This window comes from Heloderma suspectum, chromosome 3 (assembly GCF_057233095.1).
Source record: "Heloderma suspectum isolate Gila_16-S chromosome 3, 16-S_ref, whole genome shotgun sequence".
NCBI lineage: Eukaryota > Metazoa > Chordata > Lepidosauria > Squamata > Helodermatidae > Heloderma > Heloderma suspectum.
In genome coordinates, this window is record NC_139460.1 from 167121126 (window position 1) to 167136523 (window position 15398).

At 48.4% G+C, this 15398-nt stretch overlaps 1 protein-coding gene across 1 annotated transcript; it reads left to right on the top strand.

The window, feature by feature from the left end:
* Positions 1-375: 375 nt before the first annotated feature.
* On the top strand, positions 376-15187 carry LOC146350397 (uncharacterized). The gene is made up of 4 exons (XM_084841841.1): positions 376-489; positions 1018-1599; positions 10275-10472; positions 14220-15187. Exons 2-4 carry the CDS (start codon positions 1365-1367, stop codon positions 14819-14821), a joined length of 1035 nt encoding a protein of 344 aa, XP_084697967.1. The 5' UTR covers positions 376-489; positions 1018-1364; the 3' UTR covers positions 14822-15187.
* The last annotated feature ends 211 nt before the right edge of the window (positions 15188-15398 follow it).

A 15398-nucleotide genomic window follows, 5' to 3' on the forward strand; every position in this document is an offset into this window, starting at 1 on the left:
AAAGCGCATACGCGAATGGCGGCCCCCATAGGGAGCCGCCATTCGCGTTCCTTATTTAGTCGCTGTAGTCTACATAAATGTTTACGTAGACTACAGCGAAAATAAGGGCAACGCAAATAGCGTTGCCCTTATTTTCGTCGTAGTCTACGTAAACATTTACGTAGACTACAGCGACCAAATAAGGAACGGGAATGGCGGCTCCCTATGGGGGCCGCCATTATCCGTACACTCTTTTTTCTTTTTTTTTTAAGTCACCCGTGATAGGCTACATGATGATTCACGTAGCCTATCACGGCTGACTTTGCAAATCTAGCTGTGATAGGCTACGTGAATCATCACGTAGCCTATCAGGGGAAGGTTGTTTTTTTTTTCTTTCATTGCAATGGCGGCGGCGGCAGCCGGTCGAAAGACCGGCTGCCGCTCCCGCCTCGCTCGAACACCCGCCGAACTGCCGGCCGGACCAGCCACCGGGAGGGACATTCGGTGAAGGTAAGTCCCGTCCTGGGGGGGGTGCGGGGGCGGGGGGGTGCGGAGGATTTCTCCCCGAAACTTGTTCGGGGGCCAAACACGTTGGCGCTCGGCCCCCCAAAGTTTCGGGGAGAAATTCTCCGCCATCCCTATTCAGAATTGTAAATGGGACATGTTCTCATGATTTGCAAACAGCAACTAAATTCTCATAATCTCTATCCTGAATAGTAATAACCAGCCATGATATTCAGCTCTGCACTATGACATTACATTTGAATAACGTTATTAACTCTACAAAAAGTAAGATAGAAAACATGCTAAGTAGGTAATGTACATAATTACACTCTCTCTTCTTTTTTTGAGTATATTTTTTATTTATCTTCATAAATGACATAATACCAAAATTACCAACAACCTGATCAATACTACAATTTCCCAACAATACAATATTCTGATGAGGACACCACAATAACAAAAAGAGAAGGGGGGGGGGAAAGGGAAGAGGAAAGGAAGTGAAGAAAAAAGATTCTTTCCCCTTCCCTCCCCTAGGGATGGCAGAGAATTCCGCCACGAATACCAGTGAGGACGAATGCCAGCACAATCGGCCCCCTGGAATCCTTGACGGAGCAAAGCCCCCCCACCCTATGAAACGGAGCCTACCTGGCTGCGGCTCCAGCTCCGGCGGTGGCGGCTCCGGCCGCTGCCAGGCTGCTGCGGCCGCAAGTGGCGGCCGTCATAGCGGCTGCCATTTGCACCCCTACGGCAGTCCGTGATAGCCTACATATATATTTACGTAGCCTATCATGGCTAAAGCAGGGACGCAAATGGCATCCCCTACACCATTTGCGTCCCTGCTTTAGTCGTGATAGGCTACATAAATATTTACGTAGCCTATCATGGGCTTGCATAGGGACGCAAATGGCGTCCCCTATGCAGGACGCCATTTGCGTCCGCAGCAGCCCGGAAGCACCTGGAGGCCCCACTGCAGGTTGGCATGGCCATGGAGAGGAGTGGAGTGGAACCGGCCAGGCAGGATTCCAGGGGGGAGGAATGGATCACCTCCCCCCTGTCAAGGATTCCGGGAGGAGGAACGGATTGCCTCCCCCCACCTGCGGAACCCGGCGGAGCCAGGTAAGCGAGGTTTTGTACACCCCTACCCTCCCCCTCTCCCTCTCTCTCCCCTTTAAAGAATTAAGTTTAAACTCCAATACCCCCCGGCCTCCAATGCCATTCTATTTTAAAAACTATATCTATAACCTTAACAATCTTACAATTTAATAAACAACCTTACATTTCAATATCATATCATCAATCTTATATCAAAGAAATAGGTCCACAGTTCATTCCCAGTAGCCTATATTAAGAAGAAGAAGAAGAAGAAATATAGTGTTATATAATAATAAAACTTAAAATAAACCTTCAACAATCAGTAATATATTTTATATATAAATGCATGTGCACAATTAACCTCAATCAATAAATTTAAATATAGCATACCATATCTATTTTGAAATAAAAAATATAAAGAAAAGCAAGAAAAAAAGAAGATGAAAGAGAATAAACAAATATATGTATAATCATTCATCTTCTGACCTAGCCTGGATCATGTAGACTAAACACAAGCAGTTAAGAAAGCTTGCTTAAAGTTTCCAGTTCATGGGATTGTAACAGAATTCTCACGCATTTTTATGTTCAGCCATGCCTCCACCATTTCATGATTTAGAAACTTCTTCATCTGACCTTCAGACACAATACAAAGTGTAGCAGGATATTTTAAGTAATTTTGTAAGTTCATTTGTTTTGCCATATTTTTTGCTTTGATAAATTGCCTTCTTTTATTCGCCACCTCTTTGATGTAATCTGGAAATAACATAACTTTATCTTGTTTCTAGGAAAGGCTTCCACCCTCTCTCGCCAAACGCAGGATATTTCTTTGTGGAGACTTTTGCAAATTGGACTGTTATCATGTAATCAGTCCCTTTAGCATTTGGCACATGAAATGCCTACTCAATATCAAGTAAATAATCAGATGGGATAGGGAGTGTCTCATGCAAAAGTTTATCCACAAAAATAGGCAATTTTACATCACTAGACAGATTTTTAATCCCAATAATATGTACATTGGACCTCCCCATGAAGGCCTCTACTTGAGAAATTCTATCAGAGGCATTTTTAAAACAAATTTGTGTCGTAGTTTCATTTCCTGCCACTCGGTCTTCTAGCTCATTAATTTCCGTCTCCATTTTTTGCCATGAAGCATTAATTAAATCTACAGCTCCTTGCAGGGCGGTGATGGAATTTTGGATTAAATCCAATCTTTTGGCTTGCTCCATAAATTGCGAAGATAAAGTCTTTATCAGAGTAAATAATTCCCCTATATCTTCTGTTCTCGAAACTTTTGACACAGAGGGTGCAGGGGGTGTTGATGCCAGCTCCTTTCTTCTCCTTGGTGCAGACATGTTTCTCTCAAACAGATCTTGCAGGTCCTCAGATGTTCTCAGATATTGTTAACATTTCTTAAGTCATCCCTCAGAAGTTGTTGATATTACTTAAAGCATATATTATCATGGAACACGTCAGCCCTGTTTTCTCCTATGAAATAGGAGTCTCAATACAGCTTTTTGCATTGGTAAAGCTCTGAAGAGATAATCCTGGAATCCAGCCCCCCCCCCCCACTATCTCAAGTGGGGTACTTTTCTCCAAGATGTTGCTTTGCCCCCCCTTTTAATTCCAGGGGGGAATGAAAGGTTTTTTTCAATCTTTTAAAAAGCTGTTTGAAAATGCTCCCAAGGGAGCACCCACGGGATGCTACCAGAGCGACTTTGGTTCCAACCGGAAGTCCCCTACATAATTACACCCTCAAGAATTTTGATCTGTTCATATACAGATCACCAGTAAACTTACTGATTGAATGTCAGGGGAATGTGATTGATGTAGTGTGTTGCTGTCCATCCAATGCTGTCCATCTGCCAGTAGAATGAAAACCACTGGTGGAATGGATTTTCACACACACACACACACACACACACCTGCTCTGGAGAATTGAGGGACTCTCTGGAGCAGATTATGGCTTTCACGGGGCTGCAGGGGTGAGGAGAGCTAGGAGAAGGCCACTCATGCAACATTGGATTTAACCCAGTATAACTTTATTTCAGCAAACTGATAATGGTCCCCCAAGATATTTTGATTAGGAAGCCTGAAGAATATGCTACCATTAGTTGGATTGATGGCTGGTTGATGGAGTGCTCTTCAATGGCTCCTCTTCAACCTGGGTGAGGAGTAAGTTGTTGTAGGGTTCTGTCCTTGGCCCAGTGTTGTTTAACATCTTGTGATGAGTCCTAGAGAGCACACCATGCCACCTACCCATGCCAGCTGATGATGAATTTGCCTGTCAACCATTTGAAACTGTGGCATGATCAGGAGGCATTGGTTTGACCACCTCTGGGGCATGAATGCCTTTTGCCAAAGGGATGAGGTGAAGACAAGACTTTACTTACACTGGATAGATCCCAGGTAATGGAGGAATAAAGCCGACAGGTGGTTCAGCTCCTAGAAAAAAACGTATTGAGTTATTTTTCCATCTTACCACATTGGACCTTGATGATGTATGTAAACCACTTAAAAATATTATATTAAGTAGAATAAAAGTATTATTAATATCGATCAATAACAATGCCATGAGATACTGAGCCTGGGAAAGTGATAGGGAGCCCTTTAACAACATTGCCTAGGAAACTGTGCAAGCCTGTGAGAAAGTAGTAGAGTGGTCATGTGCCTTCATTTACAGAGGGCACAGTCCCGTATTTAAAGGGCTGTCGAGTCCAAGTCCAATTTAAAGATAAAGAACCATCAGAAGAAAGAGCTGAGCCTTGAAGTTGCCCATCAACAGCACCTGGACAGCAGATTGAGCAGATTGACAGGTCACCTGGTCAGTCTTCCACACTATAGTGAGATGTATTGTATTTCTATTTACAGTTAGGGTTGGCGGAGAATTTCTCCCCGAAACTTCAGGGGGCCGAGCGCCAATGTGTTCAGCCCCCCAAAGAAGTTTCGGGGAGAAATTCTCCACCCCCCCGCACCCCGCACCCCCCCCCCGGGACGGGACTTACCTTTCCCGAATGTCCCTCCCGGCAGCGGGTCCCGGCGGCGGTTCGTCGGGTCTTCGTCAGGGGCGGGGGTGGCAGCCGACCTTTCAACCAGCTGCCGCCGCCGCCATTCCAATAAAACTAAAAAAAAAAAAATGCCCCCGTGATAGGCTACGTGACGATTAACGTAGCCTATCACGGCTAGATTTGCAAAGTCAGCCGTGATAGGCTACGTAAATCGTCACGTAGCCTATCACGGGTGACTTTAAAAAAAAAATTTAAAAAAGCGCGAACGGCTAATGGCGGCCCCCATAGGGAGCCGCCATTCCCGTTCCTTATTTGGTTGCTGTAGTCTACGTAAAGATTACGTAGACTACGGCGAAAATAAGGGCAACGCTATTTGCGTTGCCCTTATTTTCGCCGTAGTCTACGTAAAGAGTTACGTAGACTACAGCGACCAAATAAGGAACGTGAATGGCGGCTCCCTATGGGGGCTGCCATTTGCGTATGTGCTTTTTTTTTTAAACCACCCGTGATAGGCTACGTGACAATTTACGTAGCCTATCACGGCTGACTTTGCAGATCTAGCCGTGATAGGCTACGTTAATCGTCATGTAGCCTATCACGGGGGCGTTTTTTTTTTTTTACTTTTAATTTCGCGGCTGGGCGAGGCGGGAAGCCTTCCCCCCGGCCTGAATTTCGGGGGGAGAGCAGCGAAGCGCCTCCCCCCCACCGCAAAAATCTGCGAGACCAGGTAGGTGACTTTCGTGCACCCCTATTTACAGTATAATAATTATTTCTAAATCTGAGTATGTGCAAATTTTATGGAAATTGATCTCCTTTTTGATGTCCTGGTTATGCATTTCTGCTTTTTGGGGGGATTCATAAGTGACCACCCTAGAAAGGAGATCAAGGAGATGCTTCCTTTGGGGGTTATAGAACCCTCATACAGTCCTTGGTGTGGGCCAGTGGTAATAGTGCTAAAGGCTAATGGTTGTATATGCCTCTGTATTAACTTTAGAACAATGAACAGAATTTCCCAGTATCCCACGCCTCTGGGGAGGCCTGGTTCTTGTCCACATTGGATATGACAAAAGGGCTATTGGCAAATTCTCCTCATCAAGGAAGTTCAAAGGAAAAAAAAGAACACAGCATTTGGTACTCACTGGGGTTCTGGACCACGCCATTTAGCCATAAGGGGGCTACAGCCACATTTCAAAGGTTGGTTGATTTCCTGTTAGCCCCCTTTCAGGGATTTGCTTCCACGTTCATAGGCAATGCAAACCTAGGAAGAATATCTGCATCATCTCAATCTGATCTTTAGGACCATATGAGATGCTAGCTTGCATCTCAACCCAGCCAAATGTCACATCACATATTTATGGAAGGGATGAATTAGAATTTTGTTTGGGTCATTTTTTTTATAAGAAATCGCCTCATACATAGGATGGAGAGAACTTGATATTTAAAAAAATAATAATATGGGAGAAAGTAACACTGCCAAATTTGTCCATATTTGGGATACATGGTAGGGCAGAGGGATACTGTGATGAAATGGTATTTTGTTTTGTTGCTTAATTGTACATTTTAATGTTTATTTGCTTGATTGATGTATTCTAAAATAGATTTTTTTTCCAAAAGGCTATGGTTATCAAGGGGGAAAGGGGAGTTAGAATGTTCAGATTTAAATGATGTCTCCTGATTGGCTGTTGCTTTTTCAGTTGGGGGAGAGAGAGAATAACAGGCACTTGGTTTTCTTTAGAAGTTTAGATAGGGATTGGCTTTCTGAGGGATTGGGGCACTGGGTTCTAGCTTTGGGGGTGGTTAGTTTCCCCTGGGAGATATTTATTATTTTGATTATTATTATTAGAAAGGGTAGAGTAGGTAAGGAATTAATAAAACATGAATCAAGAATTTTTACCACATAAAACTCAAACTTGATTGAAACATCTTATACCATGTAAATAAAGTTTCATTTTTAATTTGTTCTTTCAAACCACACAATTCTCAGTCACTGCATTGGAGATAGTGAAAAATATACTAGCCCAAGCCCCAGTTCTCTAAATGCCTCACTTTATACAGTCCTTTCTTCTGGCCACATATGAGTCAGGTGTAGATATAGGAGCAATTTTCTCACAGTGTTAAAAGGGAACAGCACCCTGTGCTTAGATAAAGCAGTAAGAAATTATTCCCTAGAAAGCATAATTACTCCACAGTGAAGAAGGAGGCTTTACCCATGAGATGGGCTATATGCGCATTACATTATCACCTGTTAAATAACCCATTTCTTCTGATTATGAATCATGCAGCACTCTGCTGGCTCTGCACAATTAGATTTCATAATGCCTGAATACAGAGGTGGTTGATAGATATACAACTATATGCATTTACGTTGGAGCATAGAGCAGGATGCAACCATAGTAACAAGGATTTTTTGTGTGTGACCTCCTGGGTGGCAGGGCAATTGCATGGGAAGCACGCAATTGCTCTTCTAAGGGAAGGGGGTGTGGTGAGTGAAGTTCCTACCTTTGAAATTTAAACACACCTAGGGATATCAGAGAATTCCGCGACGGATCTCGGTGAGGCTGAATGCCAGTGCATTCGACCCCCCGAAATCTGTTGCAGAACAAAGCCCCTGCCCCCCCACCCCATGAAAGGTGCACGGGACAAAGTCCCCTCCGCCCCCACCCCACAAAAGGTGCGTGAAACAGAGCACTTACCTGCTCCCGTCCACGCTGCTTTGCGAATGGCGGCTGTCCTGCGGCCGCCATTTTGTTCCTCCTCTTCATAGCCATGATAGGCTACATAAATACTTACGTAGCCTATCACGGCTAATGCAGGGATGCCATTTGCATCCCTGCGGAGGCCGTGATAGGCTACATAAGTATTTACATAGCCTATCACGACGGGGGGAAAAAAAATCCAGCATATGCAAATGGCAGCGGCTACCATACGTAAATATTTACGTAGCCTATCACAGCTCAATACAGGGACACAAATGGCAGCAGCTATGACAGCCGCCATTTGCATCCCTGCAGGGCTGCCCAGTGGCCAGATGTCCAGCTGCGGGCTGCTGGAGCTGGCCGGCGGTTCCGCGGCTTGGCCAGCGGTTCCGCGTCTTGGCCGCGGAGCGGAGCCGGCTGGGCAGGATTCTGGGGGGAGGGACGGAGCACCTCCCCCCCACCATGGATGCCCCTGCACGGAGCCAGGTAAGGGATTCGTACATCCCTAAACACACCTTAGCATTCTGCCCCAAATTTCTAGTTGCATTTTTCAGTCAAAGATTTTGCTTTTAAGCAAGATTCTCCACCCCTCTGAGAATCTTCTTTTATTGTAATATTTATTTCACAGTGAAGTTGCTATGCTGGCAATGTGATAAAATGGTTATCTCATGTCAATGTTATGTAGTTAAATGCAGGGCAAACACCATATATACCATACACACAAAAACATTATTCAGGCAGAACGTTTATGTTCCAAACCAGGTTTTTAGTAACTGGAAGCACAATGGAAATCATTGCAAGGAGAACCATTTAAAACTCAAATTCAGTGGGGCTCCATATAAAAGTTCTCATTGCTCAATTATATTTTCCAGCAACAGAGATTAATTAAAACCTAATCACAAAAGATGGCCGAAAGGGAGAGGGTAATTGTTTCTTCTGTCAGTGGCCTGACGCTGAACCAGGCATAATCAATTAGCAAATGGCCTAATTTATTTGTCTGACTTATGGCACAAATTGAAAGCTTGCTGAACCAGGAATTAAGCAATTGAGGTCTGAGTGTGTTGGTTGTAGTGCAGTGTGATCGAACCTCTAAAGGCTACTTCCTATGGACATCCTGTTTACACAACACCCATTTCCATGAACAAATTAGATTGTTGTTGTTGTTGTTGTTGTTGTTGTCCCATGTAATAAACATCTAGCAACATAGGAACACAGAAGCCTGCCTTTTACTGAGGCAGACCACTGGTCCATCTAGCCCAGTATTGTCAACACTGACTGGCAGTGGCTCTCCAGGTGTTCAGACAGGAACAATTTTCAGACTGCAGCCTTTTCCAGACCTACCTGGAGGTGTGAGGGAATGAACATGGGACCTCCTCCATGTGAAGCATATGCTGTGCCACTGAGGTATGGCCATTCCCTGTTGTTACAAACATGGAACAATAAGCATATAACTTTAGCCATTAGTAAGCAATTGCAATTTGGTTATAGTGTAAAAATAGCCAACCTAAAATACAAAACTTTTTTCAGCCACCCTCTATGGCTTCTGAGATTCCAGCAACGATCACACATGCATTTTCAAACAATATTTGCAGCCATGAGAACTAGAAGTGCCCTCACCCCGTGCCTGGCTTGCCTGGCCGCGGGGGGTGCTGTTGCGGGTGGCAGGGGGAGGACGGGACAAGGGCGAAGGCCATTGGCCTTCGCCCCTGGGGTCTCCAAGGGGTGGGTCTAGCCGGCCACTATTTAGGCCGCGCTGCCCCGCAGCCTCCTCATTCCGGCTATTCCAGCTGGAATTTTCGCTCCCTTTTTAAGCGGCAGCACATCACGTCCTCCCCTCATCCTCGATCTCTCAACCCAGGGATGAGGCGGTGGCTTGACGTCGCGGCGGCGGCAACCCAGGGACGAGGCGGCAGCGCAGCGGTACCTTCGGGATGAGGCGGCTGCTTGGCGGCGCGGCAGAGGCGGCGGCATTCCCGGGACAAGGCAGCTATTGAGCTGCGTGGTTTGCACCCTTTCCCCGGCACAAGCGAGAGGCTTTTCACCCTTGCCTCCCCCTTTCTTTGGTGCTCCCTGCTCTGGTTTCCACGGCGTTTCTCCCCCCCAGCTGATTTCAGGAGGGGAAAGTCTCCTGTTTTCGCCCCTTTCTCACTCCAAAACACCTTCCAGTTGCGTGTTTGTGTGGGCTTGGGCTTCCGTTGGCTTCCCAGCACTTTCGGGAAGCTGTTTTTAAGGTGAGGGAAGGGAAAGGGTTCTAGTGCCTGGGCTTACCTCCTCCTTTTCACCTCCGTGGGCCGTTTATCTGTGGCTGCCTTGAGATTTTCCCGGGCTTTCTTTGGCACTCTGCTGCCCCCTAGTGGCCTGTTGTGCCTTCAAACCCCCCCCCCTTTGCTTCATAAAGGTAGAAAGGGGGAGGGAGGAGAAAATAAATTATAAAAATAAATAAATAAATAATTTTAAAAAGGGGGGGAGCAGTTGTTTAAGTGGAGCACAAGTAAGGCTCAAGGCTTCACCTGGAAAGTATAGGGTGCGATTTAATATAAAGAATAACAGTAACGAAAGACAAAGCAAACAAATAAACAAATTAATTTACATGCAATTAATAGTATAATATTATTACCAATAAATAAATAAATAAGAATTCTAGAAAGAGAAATTAGAAACATACCAAATATATCCATAGGTAAGCGCATTTCATTCAGGGTTCCATTTAAAGCCAGTTGGTAGATCTCCCAACACACAGCGATGCCACCCAAGAAGGGTTTGGGGGGGGGAGGCAAGGGCAAAGCTGCTTGCCCCCCAGCTAAGTGCCACTTCCGTAGGGTTGACTCCTCCTCATCTGACGATGAGGATCAAGACATGGCCCTCATTCTGGCCAGACTGGAGGCTGCTGAACGGGACTTAGGGATCCCTGCATTAATCACCCCTGCCAGGCGGGCTCCCCGGACTTCAAGGGTTACTAGAGGGCAAGCTCGCAAGGATCTATTAATATCTATTTCAGAGAGGCTGGCAGCTATCGAGGCTTCCAAGGAGGTCGTCACCGTCACTGGGCAAACAGCATCTGCACCAGCCCCAGCGCTCACATGCTCATCTTCGGAGCAGCCCCCTCTGGTGCAAGGGTCGCCGGCACCCGTCTCTCTGGCTCCTGCAGTTTTAGACTGCAGCCAGATCTCTGACATGGCAAACAAGCTTGGTTCAGGTGAGGTTTCAGTCCCTGGGGGGTCCGTGCCAACGACTGGCTGTAACCAGTTCCCGCCATATGGGTGGTTCCCTTTTTCAGCGGGGATGAGTTGGCCTTTTCACTCCCCAGTAGGGGGCATCCCAGGGTTCCCTCACCCTGGTGTACCACCCCACCGCTTCAGCTCAGGTTACACACTCCTGGCACTAAGCCATGCCACACCGGGTGGGGCCACAATTACAATGGGCATCCCTGCATCTGCCCGATCCCAGGGGGCCCCCGTCCCTGCTCCAAACCTCTCAGGTGGGGTTTACGGGGGGGAGCACCCGCGGCCCCTCCGGCTGCTGAGCCTTCTGCGGCCAGTGACAGAGTGGCTCCTCAGCACACCCCATCTGCCATGGCTGCCTGTGCAGCTGTAGGCCCCGTAGGCGGGAGCTCCGAGGAGCTTGGGGTGGGCAGCAATGACTCTTATGTCCAGGTAGAGAATAGGGCAATCCCGACCGAGGGTAGATCCACTCCCCTGGGATATCACCTATTGCCAGCAACAAAAGAGAAAATACTTCAGGGAGAATTTGTTGACATCTTCTCCCTGTTATTCTGTGAGTCTGAAACAAAGGAAGGGGAGAAATCTGGCAATAGGGATCAGGAGAGGGTCAGGCGTAAGAAGGTGTCACGCACTTGGGCAAATTGGCTGCCCGGCTTTTTAATATATATGGGTGTCATTCAGCAAAAACTTAGTGAGTCCTGCTCCAAACCTCTTAGTGAGGACCCGCACCCAGAACGTGGTTGGGTCCTCACTAAGTATTTGGATATTATATATAGGGCCTACACCGAATACGAGGGCGGAGCCTGGCTGGCCTATGACGAATCCTTCTGTATGCGGGCGGCATTTGACCCCACGTTGCGCTGGGACACCAAAGATCAGGATCTTTGGCTGCAGTTTATGACCCCTGCCAGGCCGGGTTTTGGTGAGCGATCTGATAGTGGGCACATATTAGCTAAGCCGACGCCCGCCTCAGCCCCTAAGGCCGGGGTGGGACAGCTGGTTCAACACTGCGCTCTCTGTTTGGTTCCAAGGGCGTCTGCTTTAAAAACCCATGCAGATTTCGCCACGCGTGTTCCATTTGCGGGGGACAACATGCCTTCATTGGCTGCCCAAAGGCCAAAGGTCAGCGGGGCCCAAATCATGAATGACAGGGTGGTAGGAAGCCTGGGGGCAGCACACAACCTCCGCCAAAAGGCACCCAGTCCAATTAAGTTGCAGCCCCTACAGCGCCTTTTGAAGCGCTACCCGCTTCAGAAGGACACCCGCTACTTGGAAGAGGGATTTTCCCTGGGTTTTAGGATTCCATTTCAGGGCCAACGCCAGGCCCAAATTTGCCAGAATCAGAAATCTATTGCAGGTTTCGAACACCTAGTCTTGGATAAGATCAATAAGGAAGTGGTCGCAGGGCGGGTCATTGGTCCATTCAATTCCCCTCCTTTCCGCAACCTCAGGGTCTCCCCTTTGGGCATTGTGCCTAAAAAGGCCGCAGGTGAATACCAGCTGATCCACAACTTGTCCTTCCCCAGGGGGGTGTCTGTGAACGACGCCATTCCTGAGCACCTGTGCTCTGTTCACTACACGCCGTTTGATGCGGCAGTATCTATGGTGAAGGCACTGGGCCCTGGGGACCTCATGGGAAAATGTGACATTAAATCCGCATTCCGCCTCTTGCCAATTTCCCCCGAAGATTTCGACCTTTTAGGATTCAATTTTTCTGGTCAGTTCTATGTTGACAGGGCCCTACCCATGGGATGTTCCGTGTCCTGTGCTATGTTTGAGAAGTTCAGTTCCTTTTTGGAATGGGCTCTGATTGATAAAACCGGGTCCCATAGCATCGTGCACTACCTCGACGATTTCCTATTTGTGGGTCCATCTGGCACCCCCCAGTGTGCATGGCTAATGCAGGAATTTTCCACCCTCACAAATGAGCTGGGTGTACCTTTGGCGGGGGAAAAAACTGAGGGCCCTTCCCCCACTATTAAATTTTTGGGCATAGAACTGGACTCCGTGAATCAGTTGTGTAGGCTCCCGGCGGACAAATTACAGACCCTAAAGGATAGGATACAGACATGCTTCATTCTAAGAAAGTCACGCTGTTGGCATTGCAGGAAGTTGTTGGGCATCTTAATTTCGCCTGTCAGGAAGTTGCCCCCGGCAGGGCCTTCCTTAGACGCCTTTGTAACACCATGTGGGGCCTGCGCTTGCCACACCATCGCATTCGGGTATCATCAGCCATGAAAGATGATCTTTTTGTGTGGCTGCATTTCCTTAACGCATTCAATGGCATTTCCTTCTGGAGGAAGGAGTTGCTATTGGAAGCAGAACTTCAGATACATTCAGATTCATCTGGGGCCCTAGGCTTTGGGGTTGTGTTTCACGATCAATGGTGCCACGCATGTTGGCCAGCTGAGTGGTTAGCCCTAGGCGTCGGCAGAGACCTTACTTTCTTAGAGCTCTTTCCGATATATGTTGCCGCGCACCTGTGGGCAGCCCAGCTTGCTAATTCTGTCGTGCATTTTTGGTGCGACAACCAAGCCACTGTCCAGGTCATTAATTCTTTGTCATCACGCAACAGTAGGGTCATGTCCTTGCTTCGGGCTTTCACTCTGCAGTGCCTGCGTTTTAATATTTTATTCCGTGCACGACACATTCCTGGCATGGATAATGCCTTGGCTGATGCATTGTCACGAAACCAGGTGCAACATTTCCGAGAACTGGCCCCCTGGGCGCGGGCTATTCCGGACACCATGCCAGCTGCTCTGTGGGAAGTTGGCTGGAAGAGGCAGAACAGGCCATCCTGCAGTCCTTAGCCCCCAGCACGAGAGCGGCTTATGCCAGGTCAGGTAGGGAGTTCTTTTCATTCCGGGTGGCTGCACATCTTCCACAGTGCTGGCCAATACTGGTCAATCACCTACTGCAGTTTTGCGTGCATGCCCACAGGTGGGGCCTAGCAGCCCAGACCATCAGGGGTAGGCTTGCTGCACTTGCCTTCTGGTCTAAAATGAAGGGTGTAGCAGATAACACCATGGACTTCTGGGTCCGGCGGATGCTTCAGGGCTGGTCCAGGGGGTCCCCAGTGCCTCCTGACCGTAGACGCCCTCTGTCACCAGACATATTGCTGGTCTTGCGGGATCTGTGGCCTTCCTTGTGCAAATCCCCTCAAGAAGCCTTGTTATTTCATACTGCAGCTCTTACAGCATTCTTTGGGGCATTCTGGATATTGGAGTTGGTGGTGTCCGCTAAGGGCGACCTCTTGGGATGAGCCTTGCAGTTTAATGACTTACAGTTTTCTCAGCAGGGAGCCCTTATTCAGCTTAGGAGGTCCAAGACTGACCAGGGGGGAAGGAGCGTCAGTGTCTCCCTGTTTCCAGCCCCCGTGCCGGACCTCTGCCCGGTCACAGCATTGAGGGACTTTCTAAAGGTTTGAGGAAACCTGCCCGGCCCCCTTTTTTGCCATACAGACTCTTCTCCTTTAACCAAATATCAATTTTGGGCAGTCACACAGCGAGCATTAAAGGCGCTGGGTTTGGGTGCTCTTCGTTTCGGCACACATTCCTTCCGGATTGAGGCTGCCTCCATTGCTGCGTCTCTGGGGTTCACGCCAGATAAGGTGCAGTCAGTCGGTAGGTGGCGCTCCAAGGCGTATCTGGCATACGTGAGGCCACTGTCGGGCCCTTAGCTTGGGTGGACATTTCCATTCATTACTTTTCTTGTTCTTCTAGATCACTGGAGTGCGAGTGATCCAATGAAGGTGCTCATCTGCGGGCACAGTATGGTTTTTTGGGCCGGTCGGAGGGCCTCCTCCAGCTGCGGATCCCAGCTAGGGCTCAGCCGCTATGCCACCATTCAGTGGTTGAGCAGATGTGGGATGCGTTGGGAGCGCCTCCTGCCCATGTTATTCCAGCAAGGGCTGGTGAAGGTTCCCCCACAGATTCTAGTGTTGCACTTAGGGGGGAACGATTTAGGCCGGCTGAAAGGCAAGGCCCTGATTCTTCAAGCTTGGGAGGACTTGCGGGTGATTCGGCGTCACTGGCCGGGAATCACCATTACCTGGTCCAACCTGTTGCCTAGAGTGGTCTGGAGGGATGGCTTGGATCCTCGTGCCATGGATAAGGCCCGTAAAAAGGTCAACAGAGAGATCGGGAACTTCCTGATCAAACAGGGCGACCGGACCATCATCCACCCCAACATTTCTCCCACTCGGGGGATACTCTACAGGGCGGATGGCGTTCATCTCACTGAACTAGGCAATGATGTCTTTTTGGCTGATCTGCGAAGGGGCATTTGGGAGTGTTTACTGCGCAGGTGGGGGGAGAGCGAATAAGCAGAGGCTTGTCGCCCTCCTGTGGTGGCTCTGGGTGGGCTCTCCACTGGGGGAGTGGCCAGGTGTGCATTCGTAGGCACCATTTCAGGTGACTGGTAAGGCCCGAGGCTTCCAGCTCAGGGTTTTGTGGCCCCAGTTGGGAGATACGGCTTACCTTTGAGGCCAACCCTCCCCACCCACTCGGGTTCTGTGGCTCGAGGGGGGGTGACAGGGGAAGGTCTCCCAGCCCAGAACTGGGTATGTCCGATTGGTGGGCGAAGGCGGACGCCTCGCCAAAGATAACGAATGTTGGACTTGTTGTGGTGTGCCCACCGGTGCTTTCTTCGCAGATTGTAATCTATCAATAAATGTGGCCCTGTTTATCCCAAATTGATTGGTGTCGTCTCGTCATTTCTCCATCTGCTATTAACTTAAGGGAGATTTTGAGAAAATGTCCCTTGCATGTCTTTCCCTTTGTTATTAGCACACATGGGCCGCATTTAATCACCATCTACAAACCTCCTGCAGTTATTCCAGAACGACAAGCCTAGGGATGATGGAGAATTTCTCCCCGAAACTTCGGGGGGCCGAGCGGCAA